The 21,972-nt window shown below is 42.1% G+C and overlaps 1 protein-coding gene across 4 annotated transcripts in view; it reads left to right on the top strand.

Annotated features, from left to right (window-relative positions):
• FANCI (FA complementation group I) overlaps positions 1-21,972 on the top strand; it is an 85,815-nt gene that overhangs the window by 56,243 nt on the left and 7,600 nt on the right. For 3 of the 4 annotated variants that reach the window (XM_059180020.1, XM_059180021.1, XM_059180023.1), the window contains exons 19-32: positions 1,222-1,290; positions 7,197-7,298; positions 8,275-8,445; positions 8,861-8,982; positions 9,738-9,899; positions 10,490-10,669; positions 15,361-15,527; positions 15,878-15,954; positions 16,841-16,957; positions 19,374-19,425; positions 20,449-20,576; positions 20,674-20,742; positions 20,909-21,002; positions 21,371-21,558. In XM_059180020.1, the coding sequence (XP_059036003.1) occupies positions 1,222-1,290; positions 7,197-7,298; positions 8,275-8,445; positions 8,861-8,982; positions 9,738-9,899; positions 10,490-10,669; positions 15,361-15,527; positions 15,878-15,954; positions 16,841-16,957; positions 19,374-19,425; positions 20,449-20,576; positions 20,674-20,742; positions 20,909-21,002; positions 21,371-21,558 (1,698 nt within the window). The remainder of the gene's footprint in view (positions 1-1,221; positions 1,291-7,196; positions 7,299-8,274; positions 8,446-8,860; positions 8,983-9,737; positions 9,900-10,489; positions 10,670-15,360; positions 15,528-15,877; positions 15,955-16,840; positions 16,958-19,373; positions 19,426-20,448; positions 20,577-20,673; positions 20,743-20,908; positions 21,003-21,370; positions 21,559-21,972) is intronic. The other variant, XM_059180022.1, reaches the window with a different exon arrangement.

The raw sequence follows: 21,972 nt of genomic DNA, 5'->3' as shown, positions 1-21,972 counted from the left end.
TGCTATAATATATAAGGAGTTATCTTTTCTCCAGGCTAATCACTTGTCCAGACAGTATTGCCTTCTTTATGCGTACTAAGTCTGTTTCTACCTGTATACTATTTCTTGATTACATCGACAGATTTTTGTGCCAAGACCACAAGTGTCTTTTATCATTATACATTAGTAGAAAACTTAGGGATAATTTTCTTCTGTGTCTTTTCCTTAAGAAAATTTTTAGGGAATCAGGGCGCCTGGGTGGCTCAGTGGGTTAAGCCGCTGCCTTCGGCTCAGGTCGTGATCTCAGGGTCCTGGGATCGAGTCCCGCATCGGGCTCTCTGCTCGGCGGGGAGCCTGCTTCCCTTCCTCTCTCTCTGCCTGCCTCTCTGCCTACTTGTCATCTCTCTCTGTCAAATAAATAAATAAAAAAAATCTTAAAAAAAAAAAAAAAAAAAGACACTGCTAATGTTATAAAAAAAAAAAAAAAAAAAAAAAGAAAATTTTTAGGGAATCAACTCTCATTTGCTTTTTCTCAAAGATGAACTGTACAATCTTTTCCTGGTTCCAAAAAGAAAGTTTCTCCCAGGGTTTTAATTTAAATTGTTTTTTTTGGGCGGGGAGTGGGTACAGAGGGAGGGAGAGAAAGAGGGAGAGAGGATCTTAAGCAGACTCTATACCCAGTGCAGAGCCTGACATGGCACTCGATCTCACAACCCTGAGATCATGACCTGAGCCAAAGTCTGGAGTCTAGTGCTTAACTGAGTGAGTCACCCAGGTGCCCCTTAATTTAAGTAGTTTTAAACTATGACTGGGAAATTCTGGACGGGAAGAAATACCACAGTCATTTGCAGTAGGCTGCATTAGGGCCAGGAGACACTTTCAAAGCACTGGAAACTTAAGTGGACGTAATGTCCTAGATGGGAAGACTTAATGAAGGATGGAGAAAAGAATGAAGCTTGGGAGATTCTTCCCCATAAAGGAGCAGAGGACTCCAAAGCCAGAAGTGACCTACTGTTTAAAAATTGCAACAGTTATGGTCAGTATATTAATCCAGTTCTCAGTGATCAGAGATCTCTTTTCAGGCAAATACTCTAAACTTCCTGAATCATTTCTCCTTCAAATATGGTCTCCATGTTTTTCAAACAATTGAGAATAAGGTAGAGGAAGAGTATTGTTTTAAATTTGTGATTGTTCATATCACTAGTGTATCTGTTAAAGAGCTTACTGTTGGTCTCCTCTCAGGGGTTCTATGATGTCCTTCGAAGGAACTCTCAGCTGGCTAATTCAATCATGCAGACTCTACTTTCACAGGTAATGCATATTTTTTGTTTTCTGGATATACAGAATAGATAATAAGGCATGGAGAGATGATGGACATTTTCCAGACTTTTCAAAGTAGAATTCCCAAAGAGTTCGCTGGTTAGTACATTGTGAACATGCCTGGGTATGTAATGCTGTCATGATGTTTTATTTTAAATACCACTTATCTCTCCGCCCTGTTGCCATCATCTTAACAGTTATCCTCCCACTTAATGGTGTGCACCCTGAGTCAGAAGGACGCTTTAAAGAACCATGTGTATAAGGGCTACCAGCAGCTGTGTCTGTTCGTTTTACTTCTAAAAAGAAAAGAGAGATCTGAAGCAAATGTAGTAAAATATGGACATGTTAAATCTGGTCTACAGATCCATGGGTGTCTTTAGGTTATTTTCTGTACTTTTCAGTTTAAAAAAGATTTTTAGATTTAGAAATATTTCATAGGATGATCACAATGAGAAGAATTCAGCTGGAGAATATTTGGCATAAATAAGACCTCTTATCCTGAATATTTACTTGTTAAGCATTATTTAAGTCTTTTTTGCAATTGCTTTATTGAGAAATAATTTCTGTTCCTTACAGTTCACCCATTTAAAGTGTACAACTCATTGGTTTTTACCGTATTCATAGAATTGTCCAACCATCACCACAATAAATTCTGGAACATTTCATCACCCCAGAAGCCTCACAGCCTTTAACTACCACTCCCTAATTTTCTCATCTTTCTCCCACCCACCTAGCCCTAAGCAACCACTAATCTGCTTTCTGTCTTTACAGAATTGCATATTGTAGACATTTCTTATAAATGGAATCATACAATACATGGTCTTTCGTGACTCATGTCTTTCACTTAATGTTTTCACGGTTTATCCATATTATAGCATCTATCAGTACTTCATTCCCTTTTATGGCTAAATGATATTTTATTGTATGGTATTTGAATCTTTTTATATATTGAGAGTTTGTTGGCTCGTAACCCTCACAGAGCTCCCCGGGTATAATCTGAAACTGGCCTTTATGTTCAGAGGGCAGGGAGAGATTAGCAAGAGAGGCAGGCCGCTCCGGGTTGGTAGGTAGCAGTTTTAAGAAACAGCAAGAATTTAACACGTGAGGCTTTTCTTGGACAGCAGCAAGACCAGTGTGTCTATGCGCACAGTCATCTGCCACATCGTAAAAGGCTAAATAGAGGCCCTAACTGGGCTTAGTCACATGGACTATAGATGTTCTCAGCACCACATCACCGTCTCAAGGCCGTGTCCTTGGAGTGGCCGCTGGGAGCAGGAAAGGCAAGCAGAACCCGCATTCCGAGGACGGGGGAGGGGAGGGAGGTGAGGACCGCTGATCCCCCACGTCCAGCTCATAGGTAAACTGGTGGTCACATCTTCTTGGTAACTTCCCTAACAGAGTTCCGGATGCTTTATGTACTGATAATAACAACAATATCTACTGCATCATAGAGAGGGCTGGTTGTGTAGGAGGCACTGTAGATGGGTGATGTCATTTGATCCTACAAAACCCTGTGAAATAAAAATTGTTACCTCCATTTTAGATTCTGAAGGGTTAAGTAATTTGTCCAAGATCCCATAGATAGTAAATGGCAGAACTGGGATTTGAACTCAGATCTTCTTGGCTCAAGAGCCCAGGCATGAAAAACCTCATGTAAAAAAACACCAGATTAAAGACAAGGAGAATCTTTTCAATAAATGATGTTTTGAAAATTGGATGTTCACTTTTCTGAAAATGAATTTGGGTTCTTACTTTACACTGTACAAAAATTAACCCAGTATGATCAAAGACCAAAACATTAATAGCTAAAATTTTAAACTTCCTAAAATATAAGGGAAAGGCTTTATGACATTGGATTTGTTAATGATTTCTTGGACAATGACCGAAGAACAGGTAGCAAAAGAAAAAAATAGTCTTCACTAGAATTAAAAACTTTTGTGTAGTCAGCACTGTCTACAGAGTGTAAAGGCAGTCCACAGGATGAGAGAAAATATTTACAAATCCTATCTGATAAGAGATTAATATCTAGGGTATAAAAAGAACTCCTACAACTCAACAACAACAAAAATAACCTAATTAAAAAATGCGCAAAGGCCTTGAATACACATTCATCCAAAATATATATATACCCAAATAGCCAATAAACACAGGAAAAGATGCTCAATGTCACTAATGACTAGGAAAATGCAAATCACAACCACAGTGAGACACCACTTCACACCATTAGGATGGCTACTATCAAAGTGAAAAATAACAGGTGGTGGGGTGTGTATAGAGAAATCGGAACCCTTGTGCATTAATGGTGGTAAGGGAGAATGGTACAGCTGCTGTGGAAAAAAGTATGGCAGTTCTTGAAAAGAATTAAACAGAATTACCATTTGATCCGGCATTTCCCCTCTGGGTATATACCCAAAAGAAGTGAAAGCAAAGATCTTGCATTTTTAATCCAACATGATACCCCTCTGGATGGCAGTGTCTAGTCGATTCACATTTAATGTGATTATTGTTATGGTTGGATTTAGGTCTGATATTTTGCTATTTTATTTTTTATGGACTTTTTAACTATAGTTTAATTTTTAAATTCTTTTTAAAGATTTCTTTATTTAGCAAGAACACGCATGAGAGAAATCAAGTGGGGGGTACAGAGAGAATCTTCAAGCAGACTTTCTGTTGAGCACAGAGCCCAATGTGGGGTTGGTCATGAGATCGTGACCTGAGCCGAAACTAGGAGTCAAACGCTCAAACCCCTGAGCCACCCAGATGCCCCTCTTAATGTATTTTTAATTTTGCTCTGGAGGTTACAGTGTGCATCTTTAATTTATTACTATATATTTAGGTTAATAATGATACATTTCCAGTAAAATATAGGGACTTCGATCCATCCTCCGGCCTTTATGATATGGTTATAACACATTACAGATGTTAACTATGTCTATGTTATATCTATGTTATGTATATGTAACTGTATCTATATTGAAATCCCAGCAAGATGGTGTTGTATTTTATTATAAATAGTTATATTATGTCTTTTATAGAAATTAAGAGAAAAAGTAGTGCAGACACATTCTGTCATACCTACCAGCTTCTTACCATTGTTGATGTTCTTCATTCTGTGTACTCAGCTTTACCATCTTCAGTACCTTCCCTTCAGCCTGAAAAACATTTTTTAGTATTTCTGCTGTTCAGGTCTGCTGGCGGGAACTTCTCTCAGTTTTCATCTATATAGAAATACATCATTTTGCCTTCATTTTTGAAGCATAGTTTCACTGGAAATAGAATTCTTAGTTGACAGTGTTTTCCTTTGGTACTTTGCTTGTATCATTCCAGTGCCTTCTGGTTTCCATTGTTTCTCAAGGAGCCAATTCCTGAGTGAACCAATTACCGTGTCTTTGGTTTCTGTATTTTCTATGTCATTTTTCTCTTGCTCCTTTCAAGATTTTTCTCCTTGTCTTAGGGTCTTAAGAGTTTGTATGTTTACATGTGATTCTTTCTATATTTCTATTTGAGTTCATTAAGCTTCATGGGATCTATAAATTGATTCTTTTTTTTTTTTTTTAAGATATTATTTATTTATTTATTTGTCAGAGAGAGGAGCAAGAGTGAGCACAGGCAGACAGAGTGGCAGGTAGAGGCAGAGGGAGAAGCAGGCTCCCTGCCAAGCAAGGAGCCCAATGTGGGACTCGATGAGAGCCCGATGTGGGATCCCAAGACACTGGGATCATGACCTGGGCTGAAAGCAGCTGCTTAACCAACTGAGCCACCCATCGTCCCTATAAGTTTATTCTTTTCACCAAATTGAAGAAATGTTCACTCATTATCTCATCAAATATTTTTTCCGCCCCTCTCCTTTCATTCTGGGACTTCAGTTGTATGTATATTGAAATGCCTGATTTTGTTCCACAGAGCTTTGAGATTTGATTCATTTTTGTTCAGTATTTTTGACCCTTCAGATGTGATATTCTCTCATAATCTGTTTTCAAGTTTACTTTTTTCTTCTGCCATTTCAGATCTGTTGTTTTACTCTTGAATGTGTCTTAAATTTTGGCAAATGCATTTTTGTATCTATTGAAATGACCGTATGTTTTTTTTTTAATGTGTTACTATGGTGATTTGTATTAGTTGATCTCGTAAACCAACATTGCACTCCCCAAGATAAACCCAAACTGATTCTGATTTTTTTTTTATACATTATTGGATTCAGCTTACTAGTATTTCATTTAGAATTTTTACATATATGTTTATAAGAGAATGGCCTGTAATTTTTATTTCTCATACTGAACTTCTTGGTTTAATATGACCTAAATGATTATTAACATCTGTTAAAATGACTGAGGACTGTTTCCTCTTTTTCTAGTTTGTATAAAATTTGAAATTATCTAGTTATTTCCCTTCCTCCTTCTCTTCCCTTTTTTGGGAGGTATGTGCTATGTTTCTTTAATCTAAACTTTGAATTTTTGGCTTATTTTTTCTTCAGACCACAAAAGTGATGTGAATTCTAGCCCAAACTACATTTGGAGACTAGCTTATGGTTAGAAATTCCTGAGGGTGGGGCGGCTTTTTCCCTTTTCTACTTAAAGTCAAGGCTCATTTAGGTACATATCCTTACCAGCCTTTTCCATATGGTAGATTTATTTTTTTAAGGCTTATCCATAAAGGATATCTCCTTTTGAGAATTCCAGCTTTGTGTGAGGTTCTCTGATTCAGCCTTTCCCCCATGAGGGCCGGCCTAGGCTTCGTCTTCAGGTCCCTGAACCTTACAACTATAGCTGTCGGCCTCCAGGATTGGCAGGTGCTGCCTTAACACCAGTTTCAGAGTTCAGTTCATGTAGTTGCTAGAATCATACTTTATGACATTTTCTAATATAAACAGATGTCTGAGGACTTCTCTCATTTTCTCATCATTTTAGCTATCTATTTAAAATTTTTGATACAATTTTTTAAATTGTTCTCTGCCAGGAGGGTTTCTCCAGATGCCTTGTCTACCATCTTGCTAAAAATGAAAGTTCTTTTTCTCTCCCTTTTCCCCCACTTCTGTATGCCTTTGTTTTGTTATAGTTCTACCGAAGAAGCTGCCTTTGAAGTTAAGATCTCAGATGTGTAGAAATATTTGGAAGGTACTATACTGTTTATCAAAAGCTTTCCTTTGGGCTTCAAGCCTGATCCTATAATAAAATTTATATCCTGTTAACTATAGTGTACATTTCAAACTGTAATAATCAGCTCATCAATATTCACACACTTAACAAGCAAAAAAAAAATTGTGATGAAACCATAGAACAATGCTTCCCAACTCAGGTTAGTATATGGGCCAGTAAGAGTGTGCAGACTTCAAAAGTAAAAAGAAGAAAAATAATGGCTATTGTTTCTTGAGCACTATTATGTACTAAGTAGCGAGTTTGGGTTTGTTTGTTTGTTTTCCAGCACTTTCCATGTGTAAGCATGTTGAATCCTTATACAGCCTTATTGGTTTATAGTAATAATAATCTCACGTCACAGATGAGGAACCAAGGCATGGATGCTTTTACCAAAATTATTAATAAGTGGTTGTCCTGGGACTTGGACTCAGCCATTCTGACTCTGGAGCCTCTACTTAACTATCAAGCTATATTGAAAATGCTGATTGCTTATGCAGGTTTACAAATTGGTGTGAGAGTGTGTGATGTGTTTTGGAGAGTTAGTGGAAATGGAGTAGGAAAGAATATCTCACATGATGCCTGAAGCAAGGGTAAAGGACATGCTTGAGGCCAAGCAACACAAATTTTGCTACATTGTTCTTTGGACACTTGGGAAATACATCTTAGAAGGTATTGGACTTTAAAGGTACCATTAGTTCGACCAGTGAAAGAAGTGAAAAGCATTCATGAGCCGTGGTGTCTTTTTTTCATTACCATATATAGTTAAAACAGTTCTATGAGCCAGAACCTGATGTGCTGCCGCCTCTGAAATTAGAAGCTTGTATTTTGACCAAAGGAGATCAGATCTCTCTCCAAGAACCACTGGTGAGTCTTTTGGTCCGTCTATAACCATTATTTTTACTGTTAAGTGAAAACATCAACCTTGTTGATAGAGGCAGTCTTCAGGAGAGACCTCTTTCCTGAAAGCACTCTTCCGGTTCTCCCAATGAAATTTTACTCTTAAATCGTCCCTCCTTAGCTTTCCTGATCCATCACCATGTTGGATTTGTCAGTAAGATAGCTCCGTGTCAGCACTTTACTAAATCAAGACATCCATCACTTTCCCCAAGGAGCATTTTGTCTCCCACTTATGACTCTTTGACTATATAATATACTTAAAATATACTTTGGAATGGGGAATGAAGGTCACCCAGTAGCAGATGAACCCAGGGAACCTGTTTCATTAGTTGGAGGCGGGGAGTGTATGATTTATGCTGAGCTAGAATTGGCATTCTCGAACCTTCAGGGGAACTGGGATAGGTTGTTTTTCTGTTCTTGTGTTCTAGCCTCAGAGAGACAGGGAAAAGAGATGAAAACTGAAACTTCACTATCCCAAGTAACTTAGAGCTCGTGACCTGGGAGGGAAGTGGTCTCTAAGTTGTCAGATCCTGCCTTCATAAATGGGTCTTCTTGTATGTGCCATGAGATGGAGATGCTCTGTTGGTCTTCTAAAGATGCCCTCAACATAAGCCCCTGTCTTTAAAACAGCCTGTGGGACTCAAGGGTCAGAGAATTTCACTTTACAGTCTCCATGGTATTTCCACCAGATCAGAAGTAGCACATTCTGATGTTGCTGTCTGAGGTGTCCAGTACTCACAAAGCCAGTTTTGGGGAAAGGTCCGGAAAGGATGCCTTTGTTGGTTCAATTTTTTCCAGTTTTGTTAATTGGGGTTGACTTAGTTTGTGATGCTAATGAGGAACTTCTTTTAGCCTTATGGGTAAGAATTTTATCTGTTGATTACCCACAGCCTCCTAAGTTGTCCCTTAAACACTCAAAAATGTTTACTATTTTCTTCTACAGGATCATCTGCTGTGTTGTGTCCAGCACTGTTTGGTCTGGTATAAGAGTAGAGTGATGCTCCTACAGCAGGAAGAAGAGGAGGAGGAAGAAGAGTTCTACCAAGAGTTAGAGGATATGTTGGAGTCTATTACTAGTAGAATGATTAAGAGTGAACTAGAGGACTTTGAACTGGTAATTGATTAATCTCAGGTGATGTAGGTTTTTAGTAGCTTACTAATTTTTTTAAAGATTTTATTTTATTTTATTTATTTTTTTTTTTTTTAAAGATTTTATTTATTTATTTGACAGAGAGAAATCACAAATAGATGGAGAGGCAGGCAGAGAGAGAGAGAGGGAAGCAGGCTCCCTGCTGAGCAGAGAGCCCGATGCGGGACTCGATCACAGGACCTGAGATCATGACCTGAGCCGAAGGCAGTGGCCCAACCCACTGAGCCACCCAGGCGCCCCAAAGATTTTATTTTTGAGTAAACTTCGTACCCAATATGGGGCTTGAACTCACAACCCTGAAATCAAGATTTGCTCGCTCTTCTCACTGAGCCAGCTAGGCGCCCCCGTAGCTCATTAATCTTTACCTTGTCTCTTTTAGGATAAATCAGCAGATTTTTCTCAGAGCACTGGTGTTGGCATCAAAAACAATATCTGTGCTTCTCTTGTGATGGGAATTTGTGAGGTTCTAATAGAATATAATTTCTCCATAAGTAATTTTAGGTAAGGTATTGCTACAACTCTTTTTGCAATTTGAATACTCCCGTTTTATGTTGTGTTTTTTTGTTTGTTTGTTTGTTTTTAAATTCTTTTTATTATTATTATTATTATTATTATTATTATTTTAAGATTTTATTTATTTATTTGACAGAGATCACAAGTAGGCAGAGAGGCAGGCAGAGACAGAGAGGGAAGCAGGCTTCCCGCTGAGCAGAGAGCCCGAAGTGGGGCTCGATCCCAGGACCCTGGGATCATGACCTGAGCCGAAGGCAGAGGCTTAACCTACTGAGCCACCCAAGCGCCCCTGTTTGTTTGTTTCTTAACTCTGACAGTACAGTGGGCACTGGACAGACCACAGGCTGTGACACTGTCTCTTACGTGGACATCTAGCCTAAGACCAAACTGCTCTTTCTACCAGAGGACACCAAACATACACCACAGGGGTGGCAGACTTTCATTTATTCCAAGTTCCCAGACCCTGAACTCAAGAAGTTCTGACTTCAATAGAGAAATTTGGTTTGGTTGGTAGTATTGGACTTTCATGCTCAGCCTTGACTGGTAGAAATAAGAGAGGAAGAAAATAACACAGATGAATTAGAGAGATCTGGAACTTAATGCCAATTAATTCATTTATAATGTGTTTAAAAGAGAACATCTGAAGAAACATTGTGATGTTCTTATTATTGGCTGTGAAAGTAAACCACAGTATTCTGATGCTTGACCTTAATGGTCTCTTTCCTTTTATACCTTTTATATAGTAAGAGCAAGTTTGAGGAGGTTCTGAGCTTATTTATGTGTTACAAGAAACTCTCTGACATCCTTAACGAGAAAGCTGGTAAAGGCAAAACTAAAACGGCCAACAAAATGGAAAGTTTTTGGTCCATGAAATTTGTGTCTGATCTGCTCACTGCTCTCTTCAGGTAAGTTTGTAACAGTGCTTAAAGACATCTGTGCAGTAAAGATAGTTAACAGGTTTACTAGTATTATCTAGTTTGGATTCCCAGTTCTGAGTGTATATGTAATAAATAAGTCAGGAGGTTTGTAAGCTTCTTGACATGAAAGCTGGCAAATTCTAGGTCTTCCTTTAAAGAACTACCTTGAATTATTAATAGAAAAAATTTAGAAACAGTGGCCTACTGACGAAAAGTTAGGAATGGATCACAGTAAGGTATTCTAGGAAAATCAACGTGAGTAGCTTGAACACTGTAACAGATAAAAAGGGAAGAAAGAAAAACCAATGAATTGAAAAAGGAACAACAGTAACAAAACATGTAGGAAACTGGCATTTAAATCTTACCAAGTAAAGGAATTGGGGGAGGGGAGGAAAGGAGGTCACCCTGAGAAGGAGGGTCGTAAAAAGAAGCTGTGGCAGTGGCCGGCATGGGCTGCCTGGAGGCTGTGGTTAAGAGCTTCCTAGGTTCTGCTCTTAAAACCGAATTCCGGATCTCAGTAGCAGTAACAGAATCTCTTCTCTCTCTCTCTCTCTCTCTCTCTCTCTCTCTCTCTCTAGGGACAGTACCCAAAGCCACGAAGAGAGCCTTTCTGTTCTGAGGTCCAGCAACGAGTTTATGCGCCACGCGGTGAGCGCAGCCCTGCAGAAGGTACAGCAGCTCAAGGAAACGGGGCATGTGAGTGGCCCTGATGGCCAAAACCCGGAGAAGGTCTTTCAGAATCTCTGTGATATAACACGGTAAGTCACTGTCCCCTCAGAAACCTGTTCCACTTGCTGTGGAATCTCCAACAGGGGAAGTTGGGGGAGGAGTTGAAGGCCGTTTGAACTTGGGCATGCCTTAAAAGTGCGCTCACTAGTTCTGGGTCTTTTTTTTCTAGTCCTGCTTTACTGTGGAGCATTAGGCACATAGAAAATGTTACTTTCTTACCAGGAATAAAGAGGGCTGTTACCTAATGACTAATTCATCAGCAGGTGGACATAACAATTTTAGCTGTATCTGCACCCAAGAACAAAGGACCAAAATGCTTGAAGCACAAACTGATAGCACTGAAGGGGATAAAAATAGCTCATCCCCCATCAGGAATCAGTGGAGAACTGGTAGGTAGAATATCAGGAAGGACCTAGAAGACTTGAGCCGCACTTGTCATCCGGCTTGACTTCATGGGTATCTATACAATATTGAACAACAGCTTCAGAATGCACTTTTTTTTTATGTGCAATGGTATGTTCATCAAAATGGACCCTGTTTTGGGCCATAAAACAACACATGTTTAAAATAGAAATCAGTATGTTCTCTGAGCACAATAGAATTAAACAAGAAAGCAGTAGCAAAGTATTTTTAATTTTTAATGATCTTTTTTTAAACAACTGGATTATCCTTGTATGGTTGGAAATTAAGTGCATTTCTAAATAACTCGTAGAGAGGGAGTCAGAAGTCAGAAAATACTTTGAATAGAATGAAAATGAACACTACATTTCAAAATTTGTATGATTCAGCTAAAGCAGTGCTTAGGTAGAAATTTGTAACTGTCAGTGGTTACATTAGGAAAAAAAATCAAATCTGTACATTTCCACATTAAGAAAAGAAGAACAGATTAAAATGAAAGTTAGTAGAAGGAAGTAATAAAGACAAAATAGAATCATTGAAAAAAGAAACAACAGAGAAAAATGAATAAAACCAGAAGCTGATTCTTTGAGATCAGTAAATGCAATAAATTGTAACCAGGCTGATGAGGGAAAGAGAGAAGATACAATTACAAATATCAGATATGAGGAAGAAGAGATAGTAGCTATAGATTCTACAGACAGTAAAAATTATAGTAACAGTATGCTAATAAACGGGATTGCTTAAATGGACAAATTTTTTTGAACTCTGGAATAGGTAAACTGAATAATCCTGTGCCTATTTGAAGAAATTGAGAGGTGCCTGGCTGGGTAGTCAGAGGAGCATGTGACTCTTGATCTTGGGGTTTGTAAGTCGAGCCCCACGTTGGGTGTAGAGATTGATTAAAATCATAATCTTTTAGGATGCCTGGGTGGCTCAGTCAGTTAAGCATCTGCCTTCAGCTCAGGTCATGATCCCAGGGTCTGGGATTGACTTCCGCATCCGGCTCCTTGCTCAGCAGGGAGCTGGCTTCTCCCTCTCCCTGCCACTCCCCCTGCTTGTGCTTGCATGCGTGCTCTCTGTCAAAGCAAATAAATAAAAACTTCAACAGAATGATAATATCTTAAGAAAAAAAAAAAAGAAATTGAATTTGTAGTTCAAAATTTTCCCTCAAAGAAAACTCTGTACCTAGATGTCTTACTGATGAAATTTGTCAGATATTTAAGGAAGAAATTATATAGGGCACCTGGGTGGCTCAGTCGGTTAAGCATCTGTCTCTTGATTTCGGCTCAGAACATGGTCTCAGGGTCATGGGATCAAGCCCTGCATCAGGCTCTGTGCTAGATGTGTAGCCTGCTTAAGATTTTCCCTTTCCCTTCTCCCCCCCCCGCCCCCCACCAAAAAAAGGAAGAAAGAAAGAATACCAATTTATGCAAACTCTTCCAGAAAATAGGAGGGAACATGTCCTGACTCATTTATGAGGCCTGCAGTTCCCCAATGCAAAACCCAGTCAAAGACATCGTAAGAAAACTGACCAATTTCCCTTATGAATATACATATAAAAAATATTAGCAAGTTAAGCCCAGTAGTTGTAAGAAGGATGATGTAATTAAGCACAATATTTTCTCGGGAATGCAAAGTTGGCTCAAAATGTGTAAATGAGTCATAATTCATATCAACAGACTAAAGGAAAACACTCTGATCATCTCACTAGATGCAGAAAATTCAACATAAATTTGTGATCAAATCTCTGAGCAAACTAGGAATAAAAGAGAATTTTATCAATCCACGAAAACCTATGTCAGCAGCGTACTTAATGATTAAACGGACTGAATGCTTTCTCCCCTGTGCTCTCACTGTTGCTGTTCAGCATTATACTGGAGGCATAGCCAGTGCAGTAAGACAAGAAAAAGAAATAAAAGGCATCCATAGTGGGAAGGAAGAAATAATAGGGTCTTCAGGGATATTATGGTTGTCTGCATAAAAAATTCCAAAGACATTTTTAAAAAGCTACTAGATGTATTAAGTGAGCAATTTAGCAAGGTTGCAGAAAGCAAGGGCAGTATTTTTAAAATTGTATTTTTATTTACATGCTAGCAGTGAACAATTGAAAATTGAAGTTTAAAAACAGGGCCATTTACAGTAACATCACAAAATGTGAACTTACTTGCGAATCTAACATGTAAGATTTATGTGATGAAAACTCAAGCATTAGAGCACAAAGAAGACCCAAGTAAATGTAAAGATGGATTTTATGTAAAATGTAAAAATGTCCACAGATTAGAAGATTCAGTATTGTCAAGGTGTGAATTCTTTGCAGATTGACCCATAGATTCAACACAATTTTATTTATTTATTTTTTTAAGATTTTATTTATTAATTTGACGGAGAGAGCACAAACAGGGGAAGAGGCCAAGGGAAAGGGAGAAGCAGGCTCCCTGCAGAGCAGGAGAAGCCCGATATGGGACTCGATTCCGGGACTCTGGGATCGTGACCTGAGCTGAAGGCAGTGGCTTAACCAACTGAGCTACCCAGGTGCCCTCAACACAATTTTAATCAAAATTCTATCAAGCTTTATTTTAGTAATTGACAAGATGACTCTAAAATTTATGTGGAAAAGGTAAGGACCTAGATTAACTAAAACAAGTTTGAAATAAAAGAACCAAGTTAAAGGACTCACACTACCTGCTCTCAAGTCATATCAAGTTACTTTATTTAAGATCGTGTCATATTGGCAGAATCAGAGGAGCAGAGTAGAACAGAAATAGATCCCACAAATACATTCATTTGGTTTTTTACAACGGTGATAAAGTAATTTAATGGAGAAAAAAATTCTTTCAACAAATGGTTTTGAAACAGTTGGACATCCTTTTTTTTTTTTTTTTTTTTTGGTAAAGATTTTATTTATTTACTTGACAGAGACAGTGAGAGGGGGAACAGAAGCAGGGGGAAGGGGAGAGGGAGAAGAAGCTCCTCACTGAGCAGGGAGCCCTGTGCCAGGCTCAATCCCAGGACTCTGGGATCAGGGCCTGAGCTGAAAGCAGACACTTAACAACTGAGCCACTCAAGCACCTCAGAACAGCTGGACATCCACTTTTCAAAACAATGAACCTTTATTCATTCCACACATCATAAAAAATTAACTTTAACTTAAAATGGGTCAGAGACATAAATGTAAAACCAAAAATTGTAAAACATCTAGGGGAAAACAGAAAAATCTTCGTGATCTTATTTTAGATAAAGATTTCTTAGAGCACCAGAAGCACAAGCTATATTTTAAAAAAAAGAAATTTAACTGTGCTCTTTGAAAAGCACTCTTAAGGAGATTAAAAGACAAGTCACAGATGAGGAAATATTTGCAAAGCACATGTCTAATGAAAGACTGGTAGCCAGAGTATATAAAGAACTCTCAAGCTTAAATAAGTTTAAGAGAGCAAACAACCAAACTTAAAAATGGGCAAAATATTTGAACAGCTACTTTAAAAGAAGACCAGTAGGTGGCAAATAAGGACACACAATAATTAGTTCATAAACTAAAACATAACAAAAAGACTGACAATACCAAAATATCATGGATATGGAGGCATTTGAACTCTTACACACCGCTGATGGAAATGTAAAAAGGTACGACCGCTTGAGAAAACAGTTTGGCATTTTCTTCAGAAGTTAAGCACGCACCTAGTATGAGCTACACATTTCACTGTTAGGTATTTACCCAAAAGAAGTGAAAGCATCTGTCCATATAAAGGTTTGTGATTTGTAGCTCTGTCCATAATAGAACTTGCAAACAACTCCCACATCCTATCCAGCTGAGTGGAGAAACTGGTGCATGTGTGCAGGGGAATGCTACTTAGCATAAGGGCGATAAACCACCCACACATGCTGCCACACGGCTGACTCTCAGAAGCACATGCTAGTAGCAGACTAGACTCTGAAGAGCTACCATTTTTACCTGCTGTTTTGTAAATAACAAAAGCATAGAGAGGAATCAGATCAGTGACTGGAAAATCGGCGGCGGGGTACAGAGCGGTGTAAGGGAGCTTTTGGGATGACAGAAATACCTTGGGTGTGGGGATGATTACACAACTGTATAAGTTTGTTAAAATGCATTGAACGGTACATGTACAGGATGTGAATTTTATGGCATATAAAACTGTACCTCCCTGAACCTGACATTAATAAAATCACTTCTCTGGGGCGCCCAACTGGCTCCGCCAGTAGAATGTACGACTCTGGATCTCGGGGTCATGAGTTCCAGCCCAATGTTGGATGTAGAGCTGACTTAAAAATAAAATCTCTGCTTAACTACTTTTCTTTTCCTCAGGGTCTTACTTTGGAGATACACCTCCATCCCTACTTCAGTGGAAGATCTAGGAAAGAAAGAGAAAGGGAAGAGCATCTCCCTGCTGTGCTTGGAGGGCTTGCAGAAGGTCCTCGGTGCTGTGTCGCTGTTCTATCAGCCCAAGACCCACCACTTTCTCAGGGCTCTGGGTGAGCATTTCAGCTTTGCTAAATTGGCTTCCTGTGGGTTTCTCTTTCTTAACCAAACCTCTAGATTCTATTTGCTCATGTACCAGAGGACACCTGAGAGCAGTCCTAATGTTTGTTGCTAAGGAGTGACATCTAGTGGATTCAGAATTGGCATTTACCGGCTTTTACACGTGACTGCAAATTGAAAGATAGTGCTACAAAATTGCAGAGCGTTAGGAATACATTTAAATCTGCCCCCAGACTTACTTTTTTTTTTTGGCTTTCTAAAATTTTGGCTTAATGTTAAAAGGCCAAAAAAGCATAGGAAGTCCGTCCATTTCAAAGAAGATCACATTCTTTTCCTTTCCTAGATGTCACAGATAATGAGGGAGAAGAGGCGGAAGACAGCATCAGTCACAGAGCAGCGTTCCAGATCCGGCAGTTCCAGGTAGGAGGCCCGGGCACGCTGCCCTGCTTGCCTGATGGCCCTGCAGGGGAACTGTCGGCTGGGCCAGCTGGTGGGGGCGGGCAGACAGCGAGCGAGAAGGTTGGGCTTTCTGGGTCATCATCCAAACCAGCAGGACATAGCTCTGTGCGTGAAGGTGATGGCCTGTGGCACCGTCGCCTCCGAGAGTCACTGAGTTGATAAGAAGAGGTGGCCGGGGGCCCATTAGTGTATGGAGCATGTCTTTGCCTCATGCGTGTGGTATGGTCTGGCTTCGTCGGATTGCACAGACCGGACAGTGAAGCCTGCCAGTCTCTAACCAGTGGTTGTCACAAAATCAGGATCTTCTGTCACAGAGGATTTCTTTAACATACAATTACAGAGCTCCTGCTATGTGCCAGGGACTGTTCTAGGTGTTGGGGGTGTAACAGGAGAAAAACAAAATCCCTCCCCCTGGAGAGCTTTCCCTGAGTGGGGAGAGCGGCTGACAGATAAAAGAGTATTTCAGGTGGCGAGAGGGAGACAGGGCAAGGGAAGGCGGGGCAGAGCTGGGGCCGGGGCACCGTCCATGCCCGACGTCCGCGGAGGGCCTCAGAGGGTTACGAGCCTTCCAAAGTTGGGCGCACTGCATTGTTCATTCCTAACGCCCATTTGGCAGAGGGTTAGAGGAGGAGGAGTCCATAGTTTTCAAGGGAACACTCAGATTTGAGTCGAGAACAGGGTAGGAAATGACTTGTTCAATCCAGGTTTATTTTCAGGCTTTGTCCCCTTGGGATTTTGATCGCTTTGAATCCTTTCTGTCCCGGCCTTAGGAGTCTCTGGCTAGATGTCTCTTCTCCGTGACAGGAACATGCCTGCTAACGTTTCCGCGTGTACCTTCCTTTCCCAGAGGTCTCTGTTGAACTTACTTAGCAGCCAAGAGGAAGACTTCAACAGCAAAGAAGCCCTCCTGCTAGTCACTGTTCTCTCCAACTTGTCCAAGCTGCTGGAGCCCTCCTCCCCTCAGGTAGGAGCACTGCTGCTGCAGCCCTCCGGCAGCCCCCCTCAGAAGGCCAGGAGTCCTGCATCTTAGACGTACAGTTGACCCTTGAGTAACACAGGCTGGAACTCTGTGGGTCCCCTTACACCTGGATTTTTTTCTGATAAATACAGCACAGTACTGTAAATATCTTTTCTCCTGATGAGTTTCTCGATAACCTTTTCCTTTCTCTAGCCTACCTATTGTAAGAATACAGTATATAATACTTACAACATACAGAATAAGTGCTACTTGACAACTGATACGATGGGTCAGGCAGATGTCTGGTCCATGGCAGGCTATCAGTAGTGACGTTTTTGAGGAGTTAGAAGTTCTCCATGGAGTTTCGACTGCTAAGGGGGTCAGTGCCCCTAACCCTTGTAGTTTTCAAGGATCAACTGTATATATCTAACTGTCCTCTTTATATCTCTAAGTAGTAGAAGATCTGGAAAATGCACCCTTTCTCATATGGTGCTTCTACCATGACGTAATTACGTGCAGCCGTGGAGGGCATGAGCATACACCGCTCTTGGTTTGGCCGCTGCCCTGACCCTTGTCAGCAGTGAGCACTCTGGAAAAAAGATCTTATCTTTGGTTACTTCAACCTTCTTAGCTTGTGTTTTTACTCACTCTTGATGTTTGCTCTTTTCTAAGAGGAAAGTGTATGAATTATCATGAAGGTAGCTGACATGGAGCACTTGACATTCTCAGCAAGGTCAGCTGGTACGAAGTTTGGGAGAAATTCAGCAAAAGGGGATTAAGTCAGAAAGCGTGACTATAGTCCCAAAGCAGAAGGAACTCTGTGAGATGGCTTGTGTGTATGTGCACGTAGGTAAGCACACGTCCGTAGAAACGTGGACCACCTGAGCGCTCACACACAGGGAAGAGAGGGGCCCCATTTTGTAGGTCTGATCCATTGTGGAGCAATTCCCCTGTAGGATGCCGTAGAGCACCCTTGATGCCTCGGGCTGTGTGCTCCGACCACATCTGCTTCCCGATCCGTGAGGAAGACCGGCTCCCCACGTGAGCCCTTGCCTCCAGAAGAGCTAGTCTTGAGCGGACTGTAGCCTGGGCGGTGCCGGAGTGCTGCAAAGCCAGCCCTAGCGTCCTGTTCCTACTACCCGTGGCCCAGAGAAAGTCTCTCTTCCCAGCCATTTCTGTCGTCCTAGCAGCGGCCGCTCCTCCCGCTCTGCCTTCCGCCTCCTTGTTTCCTGCTGCTGCAGCAAACAGAACACGAGGAAGGAAACAGCCACGGGGGCAGCGGGCTGGGGGAGGTTTGAGGGAAAGTAGATGGACTTGGAAAGGCTCATAGATACAGGATAATTTTTCTCATTCAAAATGCATGAACCACCTAGCCCTGTAACTTGAGGTACTCTCGCCCAAATTTTTTAAAATTTCATCTTGAATGGATAATAAAGTCCTGTCATTTGAGAACCGGAAATGGTAAGATTCGCAGCGAACGGTCTTCCTGCTGCCCCTGTCCTCGGACACCTGCTCCGTTCTCTCCGCCCAAATAAGTAAATAACCTTTTTTGTTTCTGATGTGTCCTTCAAGAGTTTCTTTATTCCTGCGGAAGCAAATATGAACATGGATTCTTATTCCCAGCCCTGTCCGTCTTCGCGCAAAAGCTTGTTTGCCTCCTGCTTATTACTTTAACACCGTGTTCTGGAGACCTTTTTACATCCGTTCACAGAGACCTTTCAGAATTAGCCTCTGAATTTATTTTTTACCCCAAGAGGTCAAACTTTGAGTTATTACTGTACTTAAGCGTACTGCATTTCTTTGCCTTTATGGCTGAAAACCTGTTCCAAAGAGCTGCTAAAGTGAGCTCGAATGTGCGTCTGGCAGCGCAGGGCCCTGCTGTCCCAAGACCTAGAGCCTCCTCTCCTTACCTGAGAAAACTCCATCTGGGGTGCTGCTGCTTCCTTTTTTCCCTTGCTCCTTTCTAGCCTCCTCTGGCCTTCTGGCTCCTAGAGGCTGATCCTGCTCTCTTCATAGCCAGATCTTACTCTCGTCCCCTGCATCTCCCCGGCAGACTGACCTCCTTAAAGATGTCTCTGATGTGAAGTGTGTGAGGCATGGGAAAGGGAAAGGCGCGTTAGCCCTGGACCATGGTGGGAGTGGGAGGAGGAAGCTTAGAGGGCAAGAGCCTAGATGCCAGAACCTTCAGCCCTTCATGAGCGCCCAGACTTTGAGAATTGAGTCAGATGTTACTGCATTACAAGAGAAGGATTTGTAATTCTTATCATTCTTGGCTTATTTTTACACTGTTAGTAGATTTCCACCTTAGATGCAGGCGCACGTTTTGGCAGGTGATGAAAATTGGAAAGGTGTCTTGTCGTCTGACAACAGCTAGATTTGTCTGTCTCGTGGCATGTTTCTTTAATATCTGAATGTTCTCTAGTTTGTGCAGATGTTATCCTGGACATCAAAGATTTGCAAGGAAAACAACCAGGGTAAGTTTCCTTCCTTGTTTCCTTTTAGGCTTTATGTAAAATCATCATTTCCAAATGGTATTTAGAAAAGGAAAGGTACTGGGGCACCTGGGTGGCTCAGTGGGTTAAGCCTCTGCCTTCAGCTCAGGTCTTGATTTCAGAGTCCTGGGATCGAGCCCTGCATCTGGCTCTCTGCTCTGCGGGGTGCCTGCTTTCCCCCTTCTCTCTGCCTACTTGTGATCTTTTTCTCTCTGTCAAATAAATAAATAAAATCTTTAAAAAAAAAAAAAAAAAAAAGGAAAGGTATTCATTACACAGTCACTAGAGTGACCAAAATGAAAAAGAGCCATGCCCGTGGCTGGTAAGCACACAGAGTGGTCGGCCCTCCCGCTCAGCACCGGCAGAAGGCCTCGTTCGTGTAGCCAACGGGAGGACTGTTGGGCGGTGTGTGCTCACGGTCCAGCAGCCCCACTCTGGGCCCTGCAGGCCGCCGGGTTCTTCCGGCCGCACTGTGTCCGTAGGTAGAAACAAACCCACGTGTTGGTCGGCAGTGGAGGGGGTGAAGGCGTGGCGATGCACATAGGCAGCCGAACCCTGAGCAGCTGTGAGAATGGCAGGCCACCAGCACCCAACACGCAGGGATTGCACAGACCCGTTGAGAGGGAATGCTTCCCGCATGAGTCCATTTGGATCAGGTTCAAAATCGGACACCCCAGATGTGATGGTAGAAGTCAGGAGAGCAGGTGCCTTGCTGGGGCAAGTGAGGTAGGAGGGGGTTTCTGGAGGTGTTGGTAGTGTTTTGTTTCTTGATCTGGGCACTAGTTCCTCAGCAACAGTGACCGGAGAATGATAGGAAACCTCTGCCTTGTTTGGCCCTGTGGACAGGAGTGTAGCTTGTGGGAGAGCTGCCTTGGACGACTGTGTCCAGTGCTGGGATAGCATACGTGGGACGCGACAGGCTGCATTTCTGGTTAGGCCCCCTGTCCCCTGAAGACTGACTGGGTCAGAGCTTACCTTTTCATTTTCTTTCCTTCCCACTCTTAGAGGACCCTTCGTTTTGCAAGGGCTTGATGAATCTGCTCTTCAGCCTCCACGTTCTGTACAAGAGTCCCGTCACCCTGCTGCGTGACTTGTCCCAGGACATCCATGGGCATCTCGGAGACATAGACGAGGTACGGCAGCGAGCCTTCGCTGCGACACGCTGACTGGGGCTGGAGCTCGGAGCCCAGCCTTCCTGCAATCCCATCTCCTCTGTCTCTGCCTCCTCAGGATGTAGAGGTAGAGAAAACGGACCACTTCGCGATGGTGAATTTGAGAACAGCTGCTCCTACTGTGTGTGTAAGTGTGGACCACCAAGCCATGGGAAACGGCCTTGTCATTCCTCCCATGTTTCTCCCTGCGAAGAGCACACTGTAGTGGCTCGTGTTTCTGGACGGACCTGGTGGTTCTGTTGCTCCAACAGCTGCGCGCAGGGAGTCATGCCAGGCCTTCTTTTCTTTTACAGTTGCTTGTTCTGAGTCAGGCTGAAAAAGTCCTAGAAGAAGTGGACTGGCTGATCACCAAGCTTAAGGGACAAGTGAGCCAAGAAATTGTCTCAGGTAAGGTGCGCTCAGGGTGGAGTCACAAGGATTGTGATGAGAGCGGGTCCCCAGAATCCAGATTGCGTAAAATCCAGATTGTGTAAAATCCAGGTTGCGTAAAAGTGCAGCTCGTAAGCCAGGGAGCGGGGGAAAGTGCAGCTCGTTTGTTAGTTGGCTTGAGCCGGATTTCCAGTGCGATGGAAAAAGTAGACGGTAGTGTGGCTTATGATAGAAGGGCTATTGATTGACCGTGCATGATGGATTGCATGCTCGTTGTCCGCAAAAACTTCCCGTTTCATCACGCTTAGTAGATTTCTACATCTCCTTCACTTTAACTAGAAAATAAGGTCAGTGGTTTTGAGTGCGCCAATTTCATTTCCCTCCAGAAGAGCCCTCCTCTCAGGCAACCCGCCCACATCATCCCATCGAGAAAGCCATCATCATGCAGCTGGGAACTCTGCTTACCTTCTTCCACGAGCTCGTACAGACGGCCCTGCCATCAGGCAGCTGTGTGGACATCTTGTTAAAGGACCTTTGCAAAATGTACACCATTCTCACAGCACTTGTTAGATATGTGAGTATCCGGGAGATGACCCGCGTCCCTCCTGCCCTGTCGCCCCAGCCAGCTGGAGACCCAGCCAGGGCCCCGCTCTCCGCGGGGGAAGACCCCCTTGCAGAGCTCTTGCCTACCCCTGTGCAGGCTGTGGTTTGATTCTGGTTTGGTCAGTGGGTGGCGGGTGTCTCCAAAGGCCAGGAAAAAATAGCAGTTGACGGCATAATTCTAAATCTTCTTTTAGAGGTCTCCCCCATCCTTTTGGGGGGGCGGGCATTAAGTGTGTGGCATCCGCTTGAGAGTGAGCGCCTCTTTAGGACTTAATCTAATCTACGGCTGTAGAATTCAGCAGACACTTCATTGCATGCAAAATGGTACTATTTCAAACCAGTCTGGGCACTAAAGAGGTGTTTATTCCTTATTTTGTTCCTTTAA

The sequence above is a fragment of the Mustela lutreola genome, chromosome 7, assembly GCF_030435805.1.
Source record: "Mustela lutreola isolate mMusLut2 chromosome 7, mMusLut2.pri, whole genome shotgun sequence".
NCBI classification, from domain to species: domain Eukaryota; kingdom Metazoa; phylum Chordata; class Mammalia; order Carnivora; family Mustelidae; genus Mustela; species Mustela lutreola.
The sequence above is the reverse complement of the archived record's forward strand: the minus strand, read 5'-3'. Positions and strand labels throughout refer to the sequence as shown.